The 16,133-nt window shown below is 33.9% G+C and overlaps 1 protein-coding gene across 4 annotated transcripts; it reads right to left on the bottom strand.

Moving 5' to 3' along the window:
* Positions 1–7,110: 7,110 nt before the first annotated feature.
* Positions 7,111–15,573, bottom strand: LOC126712511 (probable alpha-amylase 2). 4 transcript variants are annotated; one of them, XM_050411856.1, is made up of 14 exons: positions 15,203–15,573; positions 14,040–14,226; positions 13,626–13,709; positions 13,424–13,457; positions 12,707–12,744; positions 12,242–12,368; positions 11,912–12,138; positions 11,693–11,838; positions 11,490–11,602; positions 10,255–10,343; positions 9,875–9,997; positions 9,276–9,311; positions 7,847–7,945; positions 7,111–7,531 (listed from the first exon to the last, which is right to left on the bottom strand). In XM_050411856.1, the coding sequence occupies exons 3-14, from the start codon at positions 13,641–13,643 to the stop codon at positions 7,340–7,342; spliced, it is 1,242 nt and encodes a 413-aa protein (XP_050267813.1). In that variant the 5' UTR covers positions 13,644–13,709; positions 14,040–14,226; positions 15,203–15,573; the 3' UTR covers positions 7,111–7,339. The 4 variants fall into 4 exon arrangements, with proteins under 4 accessions (XP_050267813.1, XP_050267812.1, XP_050267814.1 ...); XM_050411855.1 differs by having other exon boundaries at positions 14,078–14,226; XM_050411857.1 differs by lacking the exon at positions 14,040–14,226 and having other exon boundaries at positions 13,626–13,750.
* Positions 15,574–16,133: the final 560 nt, after the last annotated feature.

Below are 16,133 nucleotides of genomic sequence, written 5' to 3'. Positions count from 1 at the left end.
TTTAATTTTTTTGGCAAACTCATTTTTTATTTTTTTATTTTATGTTTTCCTTAATTGTGGCCGCGTTTATAAAATGCGGCTCTAGCCTGCCTAAAGCCACGTTTTATAGATGCGGCTTTAAACATTTATTTTCTTCAATTTAATTATAAATTAGATTTCAAAATAAATTAATACATAAAAAATTATATTAGCATCCAATGAATATTAACAAAATAGAAAACAAAAGAAAATCACAAAATAATTGTTTCTCAATACATTAATAATTAATCAAATATCAAAATGGAACTTGACATTCTTTTAAATCAATGGCGGCTCTAGGAATTTTGTTTAGGGGGTTCATTAAAAAACTTAAATGAAAAAAAAATTAATAAAAAGATAAAGAACTTGAATATATCGAGTTTTTGATACCAATTTTTTTTTTTGAAGTTTTACAATTTCTTTTTACAAGTTTTCAAAATTTGAATTGTTATATGATAGTTCATTATGAGTATTTATTGTCATCGTGGGTAGTTATGACCATTTTATTTTGTTAAGTTTGTCTAATATTTTTATTTTTATGCAGTTGTTATTATCTATTTGTCTTTGTATTAATTATTGACGCACATAACTACACTCATTCATACATAAATAATACACTACGTGTCTACTTAACCAATAAAATACATGAACAATCACTAACTTTAAAAAAAAATTCTTGAATTTTTCTAACTTTATAACAAAAAATTATTATAACATAATAACAATACACACATGCAACAAACTTTTTCTATTTCCTAATTACTAAATTAGATAAAGTTATATTATATTTAGGATCATGTTAATGGATACTGTGGTTGCACGATTTTCCTGGCCCAACTTCTGTTGATTAGGCCTCGGCCCAAAGCACAACCCACAATAAATACTTGTAGAGAATGGGTTAAAGAGCTTGGCCTTAGTGAAACTAGCAAATCTGATGCATGTAGTGTACTGTTTGCAGAGAGAAATAAGAACGTAAAGAAGGATTCTTCAAGTCTGATTTTATTTCTTTTGTTCCTCTTACAATTCTGCCGTCCCTTCTTTTAGGGACTTCATTACATTATATATTTCTCTCCTTTTCATCCTAGCCTTACACCTGTTAGTCATCCAAGCATCCACTCGAGCACCTGTCCCATCAGACGCCCTCATCAGACCCTTTGTGAGTTGCAGAAGCCAAGGCGGTACTGTTCAGGGGTCTTTTCCTCATTAATGCGGCCAAGAGGGTGGTTGGGGCGCAATTAATGTGGTGGTAGCCTTCCGTGAGATATTTTGAATTTAATTCGTTTTTTATGTTGGGGAAGGTGAGCTGAAATGGCTGAGCAGAGTTTCTCGTCTGGGCTTCGTGATGTCCGAGGAGGAGTTACTCCTCGGACAGGTTTCCTTGACGCTATTGGGGTTGAATAGCACTTCATATGAGGCTTTTCGTTGGACAGGACGCTCCTCGGACGGGCCTGAGCTTGGAATAGCCCATCATTTTTGGGCCGGGCCCCACAGATACCTTTAGGGTAATTGTTATATTTCCCATGAAAGTGGTATCAAAACATTTTTCTTATATTTATAAGGTACAGACAAACTTCCACATACATTATTATTTACACAAATAACATTATAACAAAAAGTAATGCATAAAATCAATATTAAATACATTCACACACGTATAATATAAAGAATAATGCTAAAGATACAAATTATTTTACAAACAGCTGGTGTGGTGAGTGATTATTGATAAATGAAAAAGTGATATTAATGGTGAGTTTAGATGAAAACTAATAAGAGGTTTGCTATATTAACATTTTGTAAAAATGTTGTAAAATAGTTTGTGGTTGTAGTATTATTCTAATATAAATTTATGATAGAGAGTGACACTTACAATCCTTAAATACTTAGTTATTCTTACTCTTATAGTTGGAAATATTTGTAATAAGGGTATATAAAATTTAAGTCAGGGTGAGCAAAAATCATATTTTTAAGAATAAATTTAAGTATTAAACTAACAAAAGAAATAATATTATATATATATATATATATATATATATATATATATAAATTGAAGTCAGGGGGTTCATTTGAACCCCCTGAACAAAGTATAGCGCCGCCCCTATTTTAAATCCAAAAAATCACATACAATTGATTTTATACTTAAATTTTTTTAGCAATTTCTATTTCTATGTACAAAATTAGAGAGCATTCTAGAAAACCATCTTCATTTTTGTTGTGAAACCTAATTTTATCAATATTCATAGTTGAAAACACCCGTGTCATAATGTGGTTGAAACATTAGATGTCTACATATATATATATATATATATATATATAATTTTTTTTTTTGAGAAACAAACACACACACACACAAGAGAGAGAGAAAGAGGTTCTAACACAAAGACACACCATAACTTCACTCAAAAGCCATGATAACTTTTAAAAGAGGGTGGAGCAAGTTATACTATACACAACACACTCTCTTAAATAACGTGGGACAATTACCTTTTTTTTTTTTTAGAAACAAACAAACACACACATGAGAGAGGAAAATAGATTCTAATACAAAGGCACACTACAACTCCATTTAAAAGTCATGGTAACTTTTAAGGGGGAGTAAGGCAAGTTATATTACATACAACACACTCTCTTAAGCAATGTGGGACAATTACTTTTTTTTTTTTTTTGAGAAACAAACACACACATAAAGAAGAAGGAAAGAGATTCTAATACAAAGGCATACATTTATGTTAAAAAGTCTTTAATTTTGGGAGCAGGGTTACACGTTATGTACCTACCAACCATTTCCTTTTTCCTTTTTCCTTTTTTCCTTTATAAACTCTTTGGACCTATTGAATTCTTGGGGTTAAGTATTGTTTTCATTTTTTGGGGCAAATTTTTAAATATTTATATAAACATATATCATTAAAAATAATCAATTTGGGAATGTTAGGGCATTATATTACACAATTTCATTTTATTTTTATTCATATTTTTTGTGCGCCGCGCGGGGTGGGGGTCATGATCCGGTGGTCCTAAGGTCCTAACTCCTAACATAGTTTTGTCTCTTTCTCAAACGGAGTTTATATGGGTTCTTCTTGCTACTTTTTAGTTATAAAAACTCCAGAATGAGCCGGATTTAATATTATTTTGAAAATAAAAGATGGTCATTTTTTTCAATTGAAACTTTTAAAATTTATTTTGAATAAAAAACTTGGAACTTTAATTTATAATCAAGTTCAAATTCAAATTTTAGTTGGAATAAAAGTCTTGAGACCTTAAATTGAAATTATATAAGAAGTATTATATAATAAAAGAAAAAAATATGTGATCTATTTTTTGATCTGTAATGATTTATTGCTCAACTTTAAGCTGTGTCTTTGACCACACTTATTAGCTTGACTGTCTTCCTTCTAGTCTCAAGGCTTAGACAGTGCAGTATTAGTCTAGGTAAGGCACTCTCTCCCGCTCCTATAACACTGAAACAGTTAATCAAGGGCAGCTTGGTATTATGTAATTATGTATCGAACTATCACTCTAACAACATCTAACCGAGCAAAGTATAAAACCTAAAAAGTTGGTGTAATCACAAGGAGTAACTTTTTGCTTCTTTTATATCTGAAAGCTTTGAATAAAGTTCATGGGCTTTGTTCCCTGTGCTCTGTGCAAGTCTTTAGTGTCAACTTTTATTCTTCTCTTCTTTTGTTCCCTTTTTGGAAAAAGTTCTTAGGGTTAGGTCTATGGTGGGGACCAAATAAAGTTTTGATTTTGCAAACTCTGAGTGGGTCACCGGGAGATTCAACAAAAGACATAAAAACCCATTTGATATATTTCCAAATTTTTCCATCATAATTAGCTGCATTTCTGAGATTTCAGATTAAAAAATAAAAATAACAAACTTTTTAGCTAACCTCAACTCAAGCACATTTAGAACCTATAAGTCAGGAACGCTAATGAAATGCGCATTTTTAAGTTGACTAGTTGTTAAAATATTGAAAAACAAAAGCACTAAGGCAGGAACATGCAAGGCTGCAAGAAGAATTTTCGCTTTTTTCTTATTGCAGAGCTCGATGCACGGAAATCCACCCTTTTTCATGATTATAAGCTATTGGGGTTCAGGTGTAGTTGCTCTCGATCTGTAATGCTTAAGATTTGAGTATAATGTATCATCGCATGCATTTTCTTCTTTATACAAAGAAAGTGCAATATGAGTGTTGTCTGCTAGTTGGTGCTAATGAAAAGGAAGCCATTGTTGGTCCCAAAGGCCAAAGAAATTAAATTAATCGGGTGAAGGTAAAAAATCACATACAGAGAGTTAGGTATGCAGAAAAGAACCATTGTATTCGCAAATGAGGGTCTTACACAGTTACACTCCTTTTATGGAGTGCAATGTCCCTCTCGTAAGAAAAATGACCATCTTCATTTGAAATAAATCAATTTCATGATTAATTAGATATTTTTTAGGGGTGGTTGTGGCCTTAAGATGTTGATTAGAAGTTTTGAATTCAAAACGTCATTAATTTTATAAGGCCTTGAAAATCACTAGACTAATCATTTGAGGTTAAAAGCATTTACCTAGATGCTTTGACTTAAAAACATTTAGTCCTATAAGTTGGTATAACTTCATTTTTTTGAATATAACAATAGATGGTTGAAATTAAAATATTTGAATTCGAGATATTTTGATTAAAAATATCATAAGATGTCAGTGAGTTATAAAACTCTTCGTCAAGTTAGTGGAAATTGGACTGTCCTTTGAGGTGAAAAAAAAAAAAAAAAAAAAAATATTATACTACGTTTATGGAAGAGTGGCAGACAGGTGTTGACATGAGAAAACTATTTAATATGCAGCATAATCAATTAAAGTCATGCTTTGCTGATAATTAATAAGTGGAACTAGTTGTAAGTTGTAACAATTAATATCCTAACTCCAAAGGCCAGTGGACAACGTCAAACTCAGATAGAAATGCTAATTATTTCACGTGTCCCACAAATGCTGCCATGCATTCATGATTATGGCTCTAGCCTCTAGTCCCTTGAATGTTAATGTGCGCAAACTGAGAACTGCCTTTTCAATATTTATGCGCATGTCTACGCGTATATGACCTTTCCAAGCAGTCGAAGACTAATTTTCATTTTGATTATGGTTCCGCTGCATTTCAAATTTCTCTAGCGATACAATATTTTTTATAACTTCTTGTGATTGTTATATAATAAAAGTTTTGTTAATGATAAATCCAAATAATTAAACATGATGTTACTTTAATCATAAAAGATTATATCAGCAACTGTAAAAAAAAAAAAAAAAAAATGTCCATAATATTGGTCAAAACCTAATATTAGTAGTTCAAATGATGGTAATTTTCACAATGTGATTTGATGGACTCGTCAAAGGCACTAAGCACTACATGATGCGTGTTTTTTTTTTTTTTTTTTGAGAAACTACATGATGCATGTTGATTGTTGTTTGTAATTTCTTTTTTTTTTTTTTATTTTTTGGTAGAATCATTGTTTGTAATTACGAGTGATGAGAAACTATAGACCTTCGAGCCTTCACAGTAACTTTTGACCTTTTGAGAGAGAAAGATACTTGGAATTCGGGTACACGTTTGATTTTGATTAAACTATAGAAAGATGACAAAGTTCATAGAAATTAAAAAGGACAAAGCCTTTGGGGCGCTTCGAGCTCTTTAGGATGGATAATGGGCTGTATTTGTTTGTTTTATCAATGGATGATAGATCCTGACACTGTATGTACGTCACGTGAGAGAATAGTTTTAGTGGTTTGGTTTTGAGGACATGATATTAATTAGAAATATTGTCTTGTTGTTCCGTTTGATTGAAATGTTAGAGCAGACATGTGGCCAAGGTGTTGTCTTAATGAGTTTCAATTCAAAACATGAATGATGAGGTCGATGACGATTGTTATGATGTTGATGTGGGAGGCTCTTTCCAGCTCTATTACCATGTGACTCTCTCTCTCTCTCTCACATAGGGTACAAGTAGGTGGATCAAAACCTCTCTGTAAATATGTGCCATGCAAGTGATATCCATTATTACCAATATAGGCTTCCAATACATTGGGACCCATTCACACAAGATCCACATATATATATCAGCTCAATTGCAGATCTTATACCATCTAAATTTTGTCCCTCAAATGTAAAGCTGTATTTCCTGGATATAATATATACGTGGAGATCTTATACATTTGGTGAAAATAATATACATTCATAACACGTAGATGCTCTGTACGTACTGTAGTGTGATTTGACTAATGCAGTAGGGGGTTCATAACTCATTAACTCCATATGTCCGGGCACGATAAATTCTAAGTTATTGCACCTACCGAGCTAGCTGTTTTTTAAATCTTTCTTTACTAGAATTCTATTGATTATTACCATTGAAGTCTCACTGTCTCTTGCTATTGAGCAATTCATAAAATCATATTTGTGCAATACAGTTGCCAAACATTTGTATTGTGTGGAAACACGTTCGGTCATTTTCACTCATAAGTCTTTTCACCCGAAGCGATAACACAAACGAGCAGAACTGAATGGTCACATTCTTATGACTTAATAGTACAACATATCGTTAATTATAGGCTTATCGCTCTCTTCCCAGCTATAACCTTGACCGTATCCTTGCTGCATCTCGGACTCGGCTTATCTTTAATGCTCTAGTACATTGGACACGATACAGATGCGTTTGATTTTTGCCGCTTGTTCGAAACGTTTCACTAGAACCAAACCTTACGCTGCGTCTCATAGTGAGATTGTAGTGGTTTTTCAAAAACCTGCTTATTAGGCTCTTGAGTTTAGCCTGCCATGGGCCGGGCAGCTGCATTTTTTATTGTACAAGCCTAAGCAACGCTAAGGAAATATGCTCTTTCTCAAACCCCATTGGCATTTGTTGATAAACGTATTTTGAGGAGAATGTCAGATCCAAGTTGGTAGGAAGACAACCGATTAAGATAAATTGTAATTAGTGTAACATCAATTTTATAATGTACATTGCTTTTATCATACACCCATCATCACTTACCATCTTAGTAACTGAAATTTGTCGTGTCACTAAATTTATCAAAAAACTTGAAGATACCACGCTCTATGCATATGTTAACAATGCAAAAGTAAAGCTTGGAGGCCTTATTCATAATAAAATGTTTCCCGGAATCAGGCGGAAGATATAAATTAGTCACTGGTTACCAATGCAAAATTGGAGATTGGAGGCCTTATTATTAATACAATATATATAAAATAGCTGTAGGGAGAAACCAACCCCCAGCCAAGCCTCCTGGCCCCAAAAATAGATATGCAAATGGAGATAGCATTTGGAAGCATTATTACTTCTGCCATACTGCATATCCGTGGCCACAAGTTGCAAGTGACCACTCTCTGCCAGTTGGGCACCATGATCCATCCCCAATCTTCATGCACACATTCTCCCCAATGATTGCAGAGTATAGATTTGGCTGTGCCTCCATAATTCTAATTGATGATCGGCTGTGAATGTCTTGACGCTTTCGAATGTCCATCTGCAGACATATTTGAGAAGCTAAGGAGAAATTTTCTCAAAGAGGAAAATTTAATAAGGGGTAGTGGTTGCATCTGAGGATTTAGAATCAATAGAATTGAAGAACAATTGCTAGTATATATTGCTTGACAATAAATTTCACAGCACATGATGATTTGTGTTTTGGAGAGTTTGCTCAATCTATTCATCAATGGAAAAAATTTTGCTATTTCATACTATATTCAAGTCATTTATACTAAAATTTGAAGCCCAAATCCTTCTCTATAAATATCTCTACCCAAATGAACCATAAGTTAAAAATAGTTATGCAGCATACCAATTTCACAATTTTGTCATGAATGGAGTCGCCCCAATCATAAAAATGGTCATAAAACACTGATGGTATCCCTGGATGTGTGAGAATATATGCATAGCCCTGCAGAAAATAACGGAGTCATATGTCATTGCCAACATTCAAGAATTAGATAAAAAATCATGAGAAATAAACAAAACTTTCTTTTGACTTGGTGAAATTGATGGCGAGTGAGTGATAATATTAATTTGAAGCTTGAAGTTTGAACTGGAAGGAAAAAACAATATTTTCTGATATGTATTTCCTACTAATAAGAAGCTTATTTTCAAGAAAATGTAGTAGGATACTCTACTAGTTGTCATACTCAAATTCAGAAGCCATTCATAAAAAAGAAACTGTGGGGTATCCTAAAGACTATGTAGTGACCTTCCTGTTTTAAGTTGTAATACCTGCCACCTGGTGGCCAACTGTTTAGGACAATGACAGATAGACCTCATGAAATTAACCATAGGCAATCTAAATTCCTACTTGCAGGATATTACCCATGACATAACTCTGAACCGAGTCGAACAGGATTTTTGTGTCACCGTTATTTTCTTCTCTTATGTTGCACAGATAAAGGAGAGGCTTTTCAAATTCAAGATTTCAAATGTATTTAGAGGGAAAACCCACAAAGAAAAGATTCATTATGCAAAACTAGTTTCACAATGCTGTCAATAGAAAAGGCACCAATATCAGCCTATAATGGTAAGATTTCAAGCTAAGATATACACCAACCACATCCCACCCTTTTACCACATGATGGTGGCAGAGGTAAAATAGCAAAGTTAAGAAATTTTCTTTGCATAAAATAATGAAGTTGAGGACTGAGGCACAGTTGTAAATTGTTACTACTTCAAATCAAATCCACAAGTTCCCTAATTGTTGACTCTCCAGAAAGATTAAACAATTTATCTAGAAAACCTATGCACCATCCAAATATTAAAACCTATGCACCATCCAAATATTTGGCACAAATCAACAGAGAAAAATAAAACCCACGTTCATGTGACATGGACAACCACATACTTTCTCTCAACTCATCTAAGCCTTAGATGTAATTAATAATTATACCTTGCCTATTAGACAAAAGTACAAATTTGGATGGTTAAATTAATAAGTAAAGTTCTTTGCTTTTTAAGACTAAAGTTAATAGAAACAAACTGTGTTCAAATAAGCATTAATGTTTACTCAAAAAAAAAAAAATATAGGGATGTTTATCCCACATTAGTTGTGTGTGTCTAGTGTCCACTGTTTATAATCCCAATCTACAACTACAAAAGTTGTACTTTGGTTATGTAAAGTATTATAAACCCGGTTTAAAACACTAAAATTACTATTTTCGTGTGTGTTCTAATAAGTATTACTGTTTACTAAAAAAAAAAAGTTACATGAAGACAACAAGTTTACATACCTCCAAAATGTGATTTGAGGGGAAGGGCCAATGAGCCTGCAAGAGTAAAAGACTAGCTTGAGTTGATTCCATACTTTCTATTAGTGAACATAGGATAAATATCTAAAACATTAAGACTGGTAACATAAACATCACAATTATATATGAAAAAAAAAACATAATTGTAGATTATGTTGGGTTATAATTTGGAGTTGGAATGATCCCACAAATGTTGAAGTCCAAATAGGACCTATTATCTACAAATCTGACCTCACTTGGAGTGGGGGGGAGAGGAGAGGAGAGGGGCCCTCATCCAACATAGGGTAAGTAATGAACCCAACTCAGTAACCAACTTTATTCTACTTTTACAAACAAACTAACTGATATTATAAATGCTCAAATGTCAGCCAAGCAAAATCTTAATCACCACCATCTGTGGTAAGCTATCCTAGAGCCTAACCTGAACCCTTCCAGAAAGATGCAATTCATATGCAGTTTCATACATCACAAAAAAATTATGCACCATGCATGGACTGTGCACAAGCAATTGCAATAAATTCATACAATCATCTAAGAATAATCACAGCCCTCTTGCATTAATAGCAAAGGAAATTAAGTACCTGGGTTGAACCTGTATCATGGTTATCTAAGAATGTGACAGCTCTTGAAGGCCACCATCCCATTAGACCTGGTGGTTTCCCTTGAGGATCACGTAGACGCCAAAGTTGTCCCTTAACAGCTTCCTACAAAGAAATGCACAAATAAATATATTTTCTAAGGTAAATGTATAAGACCTCAATGGAAAATGTAGTTCTTGCTGTTATTTATTAATATTACATGTATAGGATAGCCCAAACATACTGAACATAGCAGAGAGCATATGCCTTAATAATTCCTGAAAACTAACCTTTTGAATGGATAATTACAATCAACAACCCCCATGCCCTTACCATATTTCTTTGAAAGTACCATCACTAACTACATAACAATCTCTAAATACCTGAAGAATTCCCTTTGTTGTGAAGTCAAATGCAGTTGAAAGCTGTCCTGTGCCATCAATCCAATTGATTATCCGCTGTCTATGGCCATCTGCAGGTATAGATTGCAAATGAAGGGAAGCATCAGAGAAGCAGCAATAGAATCATGATGGCGGAAATAGTACGCTCATCACAAAATTAAAAAATTTATTAATAAAAAAGGGTAGGAATTTTTTTTTTTTGGGGGGGGGGGGGGGGGGTGAGGGTGGAACCATTAGAAATTTGAAAAAATGATGCTCAAAATGAGGCAGTATAGATAAAGTCAACAACAACAACACCAAATCTCTGTGGCTGGAAAATAAAGTAAGCCAAGTGCATGCTTTCAACAGGGAGAAGCTAGACTTTATAAATTGACATTTATGTTTCAGACCTATGCTACTCTTACGGAATATGATCCAGTACTTTGTATATCTCTTAAAGCTAAATTACTTTTTTTTTAGGCATTAATTATTTCACTCAGCCAAAAAATGAATCACACCTGGAGAACCAACAAAGAATACTGGTTATACACCCAAAGGTAAATAATCTAAATTACTTCTCTAGCAAATAACCTCCTCTTCCAAAGGTCAAACTCCATTAACAAAACTTAAAGGAATGGAAATAACCAAAGTAGCCCAACAGGCATGCCTTTTGACATTCAGATTAAAGGGGGAAAAAGGAAGAAGAAAAATCAACAATGCCTCAAGTCCTTCTTCATATATACATAAGAAAATACATGTTGAACAAAGAACATCAACCTAAGACACCATGATATCTAATATGTTGATAGATTCATGGTTTGTTAGTGTTTTGATAGATTCATGTAATTTGTGTGATTGATTGTATGGTCCTCAGTTGTTTACACCCTTTATAATTGGGAAATTCTCTTTTTTGATAGCAATAAAAATTGCATTACTTTTAAAAAAAAAAAACTAATATGTTGAAATAGTGTAAACCAAAACTCGTCACCCTCCAAAGCTGAAACTAAATATTACATGTCAGCCACAAGTCATAGATTAATTATTAAAACTAGGGTATTTGATCAACCTCAAGAGTTGCTTTCTAATTTTCTATTTTTCTGATTTCTTTTTCCACAGATTCTAAGTTCTAGACAAAACATATATCTATCAATTTACGGTTCAGCTAACTTTCTTTATGATAAATCAAGCAATCAAATGTTTTGGACTGGTCCATGACAAGCATAAATGAATCATCATACCTTGGTTGTAGTCCAAGCCATGACCATTGTAGTTGCAAGAATCCCAGTACTCCCCAACAGAAAATAATGGCTTAGCTCCTTCAATATATTCTTTCACATATTTTGCTGAATAACTAAATTAAAACATAGAAGAGACATGAACAATGAGCAGCAAGTAAATCCAATAAAAGACAACTGATTTCAAAGCGTAGGATAATAGTTACCCTCTTGCAAAATCAAAACGAAAATCCTGAAACCCAACACTATTTCGTAGCCACTGGAGCCATGCAGTAATATCTTTTCGAACAAATTGTTGGCTATGATCAATATTTGGAAACCCATGGAAGTTGTCCCCAGTGCTTTGATTACCCTAATAATAATAATAATAATATATGAGGCATCATGCCAAATTGAAAATATATTAGCTATGCAAGTATCATTACCAATCCACCAGTACAAGATGTGACAGCATGTTCGTCCCATGGTAAAGGAATTCCATCATAACGGTTATACATCCCCCCATGCCCTTGAGTAGTTCCACAACGATGATTGATTACTATGTCCGCCATCGCTCTAACTTTGTATTGCTTCATTTTTTGAAGTAAAGCTCTTAACTGGTGCTCAGAACCATATGAAGAATTGAGGGAATAAAGGTTCTGTGGAACGTAACCTGTAATTGAGAGGAAAATGACAAAAAACACAATGAACAAGTTAAGTAAGATCCAAAAATATAAAAAGTCAATTTACATGTTCAATGAATTAATTTTTCCAACCTTGAGGTGCGAAGGAATGAGTTGCTGGTGGCAGCCATGCTGATGTAAATCCACATTTTGCAATATCAGGAACTTTCATTTCCAAATTTCTCCACCAATCATATTTATGAGACTCCCAGTTAAAAGCCTGTAGAACATTATTTTTTTTGTCACAGTCTGTGAGAGGTCATAGTAGGTAGCCTTACCCCCAATTTATTGGGGAGGCAATGTTCTTAGCAGGTCTAAGCAATCAAAATCTGAGGTCTGGTATGATTGAATGTAACCAAACCTTACATATTTCAGAAATAAAGCTGTAACAGCTTCTGTATCAGACCGGACATATCCCATTTGGAAAAATTCAATTGTTTTATTTATCTTATATAGATTACAGATGTTATGTGCAGGATACTGTCAGGTGATACTGGCCCCAGAAATGGCTTTCTGTTCTATGGAGTAAATAACAGACAATATCCTTGTCAATCTTACCTGAAAAAGGATTTCTCTTCCACTATGTACAACTGCACCTGCAAATGAATCCAACATCATAGTTTGAAATCAATTAAAAGATCCATATCTTTCTCTTCACAAATCCAATATTTCTAAAATAACACTTATTATGACACCCATCAACTCAGACTCATGTTTCACTGCACCACCAGCAACACAAATCTGAGAAACAAGGATAAACAAAGCCCCTCATTTTCGCTATCTCCAATTTCTCCTTCAGGATATGAACATTAAAGTTCTCATTCTTACAAAAATTGACAACTTAAGTCAAGATTCTATTCCCTGTCTCTATTTCATTTTCCTCTTTAGATGTGTGTGTGTGTGTGTGAGTGCATCAAAACATGTAAAAGTTTCAGATATCTTCACCTCTTATAATCTATCTCAACATTTAATTATACCCACAAATCATTATACTTCTCTATCTAACCAAATTTTCTACACATACACATAAAACAATTATGGAGCCTAAACTATGTCATTTCAAAGCTACATTTATAGAGCATTCATATCATCAGATACCAATTCCATTCTCAATGAATGTCAATGTTAGATGACATAATCTATTTTATTTATTTATAAACATGACTTCATCTATGTTATTACCACTGCTGTTCATATTAATAAAACAAGGAATAAAATGCATGTCCAACGAGTAAAAGAATTGACCCTTTTTTTTCTTTTTTATAAAAGGCATACCAAGATCATTCTGCTGATTTCTTTCATCAAAACCCTGCAATTTCAACAAAATATAAGATTAAAGAAAGAAATGCAACATGCAGGTCAAAAACCTACATTTATCAACCAAAAAATAAAGTGTTTAAAAGGTTCAGATATGAAGAAACAATTTGTTAAAGGGTATTCTTTGTTTATTGAGAGAGATTGGAAACAGGATGCATACATTGCTCAGGTAACCCATAATGAATTACAGGGTAGTCGTCCAAATGTTGCCGCCGGATCGCCCAATACAAAGCACAAAGATATCCTGAATCCACAACAAACTCACAAGGTATGGATACTGTTCGACTTATATATATAAGTGAAAAATCTAGTTTAGACCCCAATAAATTTATGCAGCGAAATGAACGGATTTATTGCACGAGTTTCTTGGGATTCCCACACAGATATCACAAGCAAATTGATATTACCACAGATATCAAATAGTAAAACTAAAACAATAATAATAAAAGCAGTAAAAGCACACAGATATTTGGTAACGAAGTGGAAACCAATGAAGAACCTCTTTAATGGAAAATACTAATCTAGGGACCTAGTTCTAGAGCAAATCTACTAAGGAAGAGATACAAAATTCTACTTATAAAACACTTTTACAGCTAGACTCTCTATTGTAACCTCTGCAAACGCCCCACTTGACTTTCCACCATAGCCCCAGAACCTTTGGAATCCTTCTATAGTAATTTCCTCCAAGAACTTCTCTCCCCACGAACCAAAACGTCTGGCACTCCAAGGAACCTCCTTGAAGATTTGTTGTAGTAAACTCACTGAAAAAAAAAAAAAAAAAAAAAAAAAAAAATGGTTTCAAAGAAAGGTTTAGGATACGGGGTGTTATCAAGAACACACAATTTTTTTTTTTTTTTTTTTTTTTTTTCTCTCTGGGCACAATGATGATTTTTCTCTGTTTATGCTTAAGAAGAATGTTTCAAGATATGAAAGTTTTAACTTTGGTATAAAGAAGTCTTCCTCCCCTCTAAAATTCATGCATAAGGAGATTCATATAGGTTCAGAAAGTAGGCTTTAAAACTAAGCAATAATAATTTTTCTAGCAAAATTTGGAATTCAGAACCCAGTGCTTTCACTCAAGCAAATGACAAGAGTAACTCTCAAGAACAACATAATGTGCCACCTTCAAAAAAATCATTTTCTCACTCATTTCAAATTCAAATTGTACCCATTTTGAAGTTCCGGATATCTACATTCCAATAAAACAAATTCACTTAGAGATTCATTATGGTGCAAAATATAGAGCAATGGATCATCAATTCATCGTCTTTGAGCATATTGAAATTTTATTGTCTTTAAGCAACTTCCGGCCCAAACTCAACACAATTTTATCGATACAACCCAAATTTGATATTTTCTGGCACTAGGATTTTCCGACACTATCAACAACTTAATATTTAACATGAAGAATGAGAGAGAAGAAACAATGACGTGCCCAACATGATCCCAATCTAACCGTTATTCTAACTTTCTTTTCCTCACCCTCATACTTTCCACAAACCTTATAGAACGCCATAAATCTCACAACAAAGTAATGGGTAGCTCATATATTTAGCTAAGTAATCTTTTAAACGTCACTAGCTCAAATATAAATATAAATATATACATACACACACACATATATATATATATATATATATATATATATATATATAGTAGTTCATGTTTAACAGTTATCGATGTCAACATTTTGCAAGCATAAACAAAATAACATGAAAAGCTTAGGAAGGCACATACCAAAAGCTTGAGGTTGAGAACGCAGTGTGGGCTATGGGGTAGCGAACTCGGCCAATAAATAGAGAGAAAAGCTGAAGATTCGGTCGAGACCACCGAATTGGAATCATGCAGTTCCGTCCATAAGATGAAGGAGAATTTAGCCCCAAAAAAAGCGATCAGAGAATTTGGAAAGTTTATGCGATAAAAGAGAAAACGAATCGTACTACGCAATGAAAAGCCAACGGTTGGGAATTTCACAACTTGTAGGCATGAAAAGGGAATCGGCTTTTCGAAAGGGGATGTCAGTGTTGCGCTTTCCATTGGAGAAAAATGTTCATATTTCAAAGGTGGGAACTGAGAAGTGAGTGAGTTAAGATCAACGGTCTTGGGATATGCGCGTGGGTTTGCCGCACGCCGTGTGCCAAAAGCCTTAAGAATTAAGCAACTGCCAAGTGTGCAAGCGGGATGGGACTCGTAGAGTTGATGTTGACGTGGATGGTGCAATTGTGCCAGCTAGATTCTTCTTTTAGGATTGTCCAACCCGATCCGCTACCCGAACTGAGTGATCCGAGATTTGACTGATTTGCTCAATGTGGTTGTTGACAGCGGGTTGCCTCCTTTTCGAAATTTGATGAGATCGGGTCAAGTAGCAAGTTCCCTCTTTCAAAACTTGATGAGCTCGATACAATCGATGTTGGCCTTTTACCTTTGTCGGTCTTTGCTGTTCTTCATGTGTGTCCTCCATAAATCGAAATTCTAGTGAGATCTCAACTAGGTTTGACAATATCCCGACCAATACAACGAGATCTTAATGGAAAAAGACAAGATCTATCAGAATAATAACGAAAGTAACAGCTTTGTCTAACCAAGGTGTTTTGACGGATTCGACTGTTAGACCCGTTAAGGTGTGGCAAGTGAAGATCCACGGTTAGCAATGGGTGGCATGGTTCTA

Source organism: Quercus robur, chromosome 2 (genome assembly GCF_932294415.1).
Source record: "Quercus robur chromosome 2, dhQueRobu3.1, whole genome shotgun sequence".
Lineage (NCBI taxonomy): Eukaryota > Viridiplantae > Streptophyta > Magnoliopsida > Fagales > Fagaceae > Quercus > Quercus robur.
This window is presented reverse-complemented; position numbering and strand designations above follow the sequence as displayed.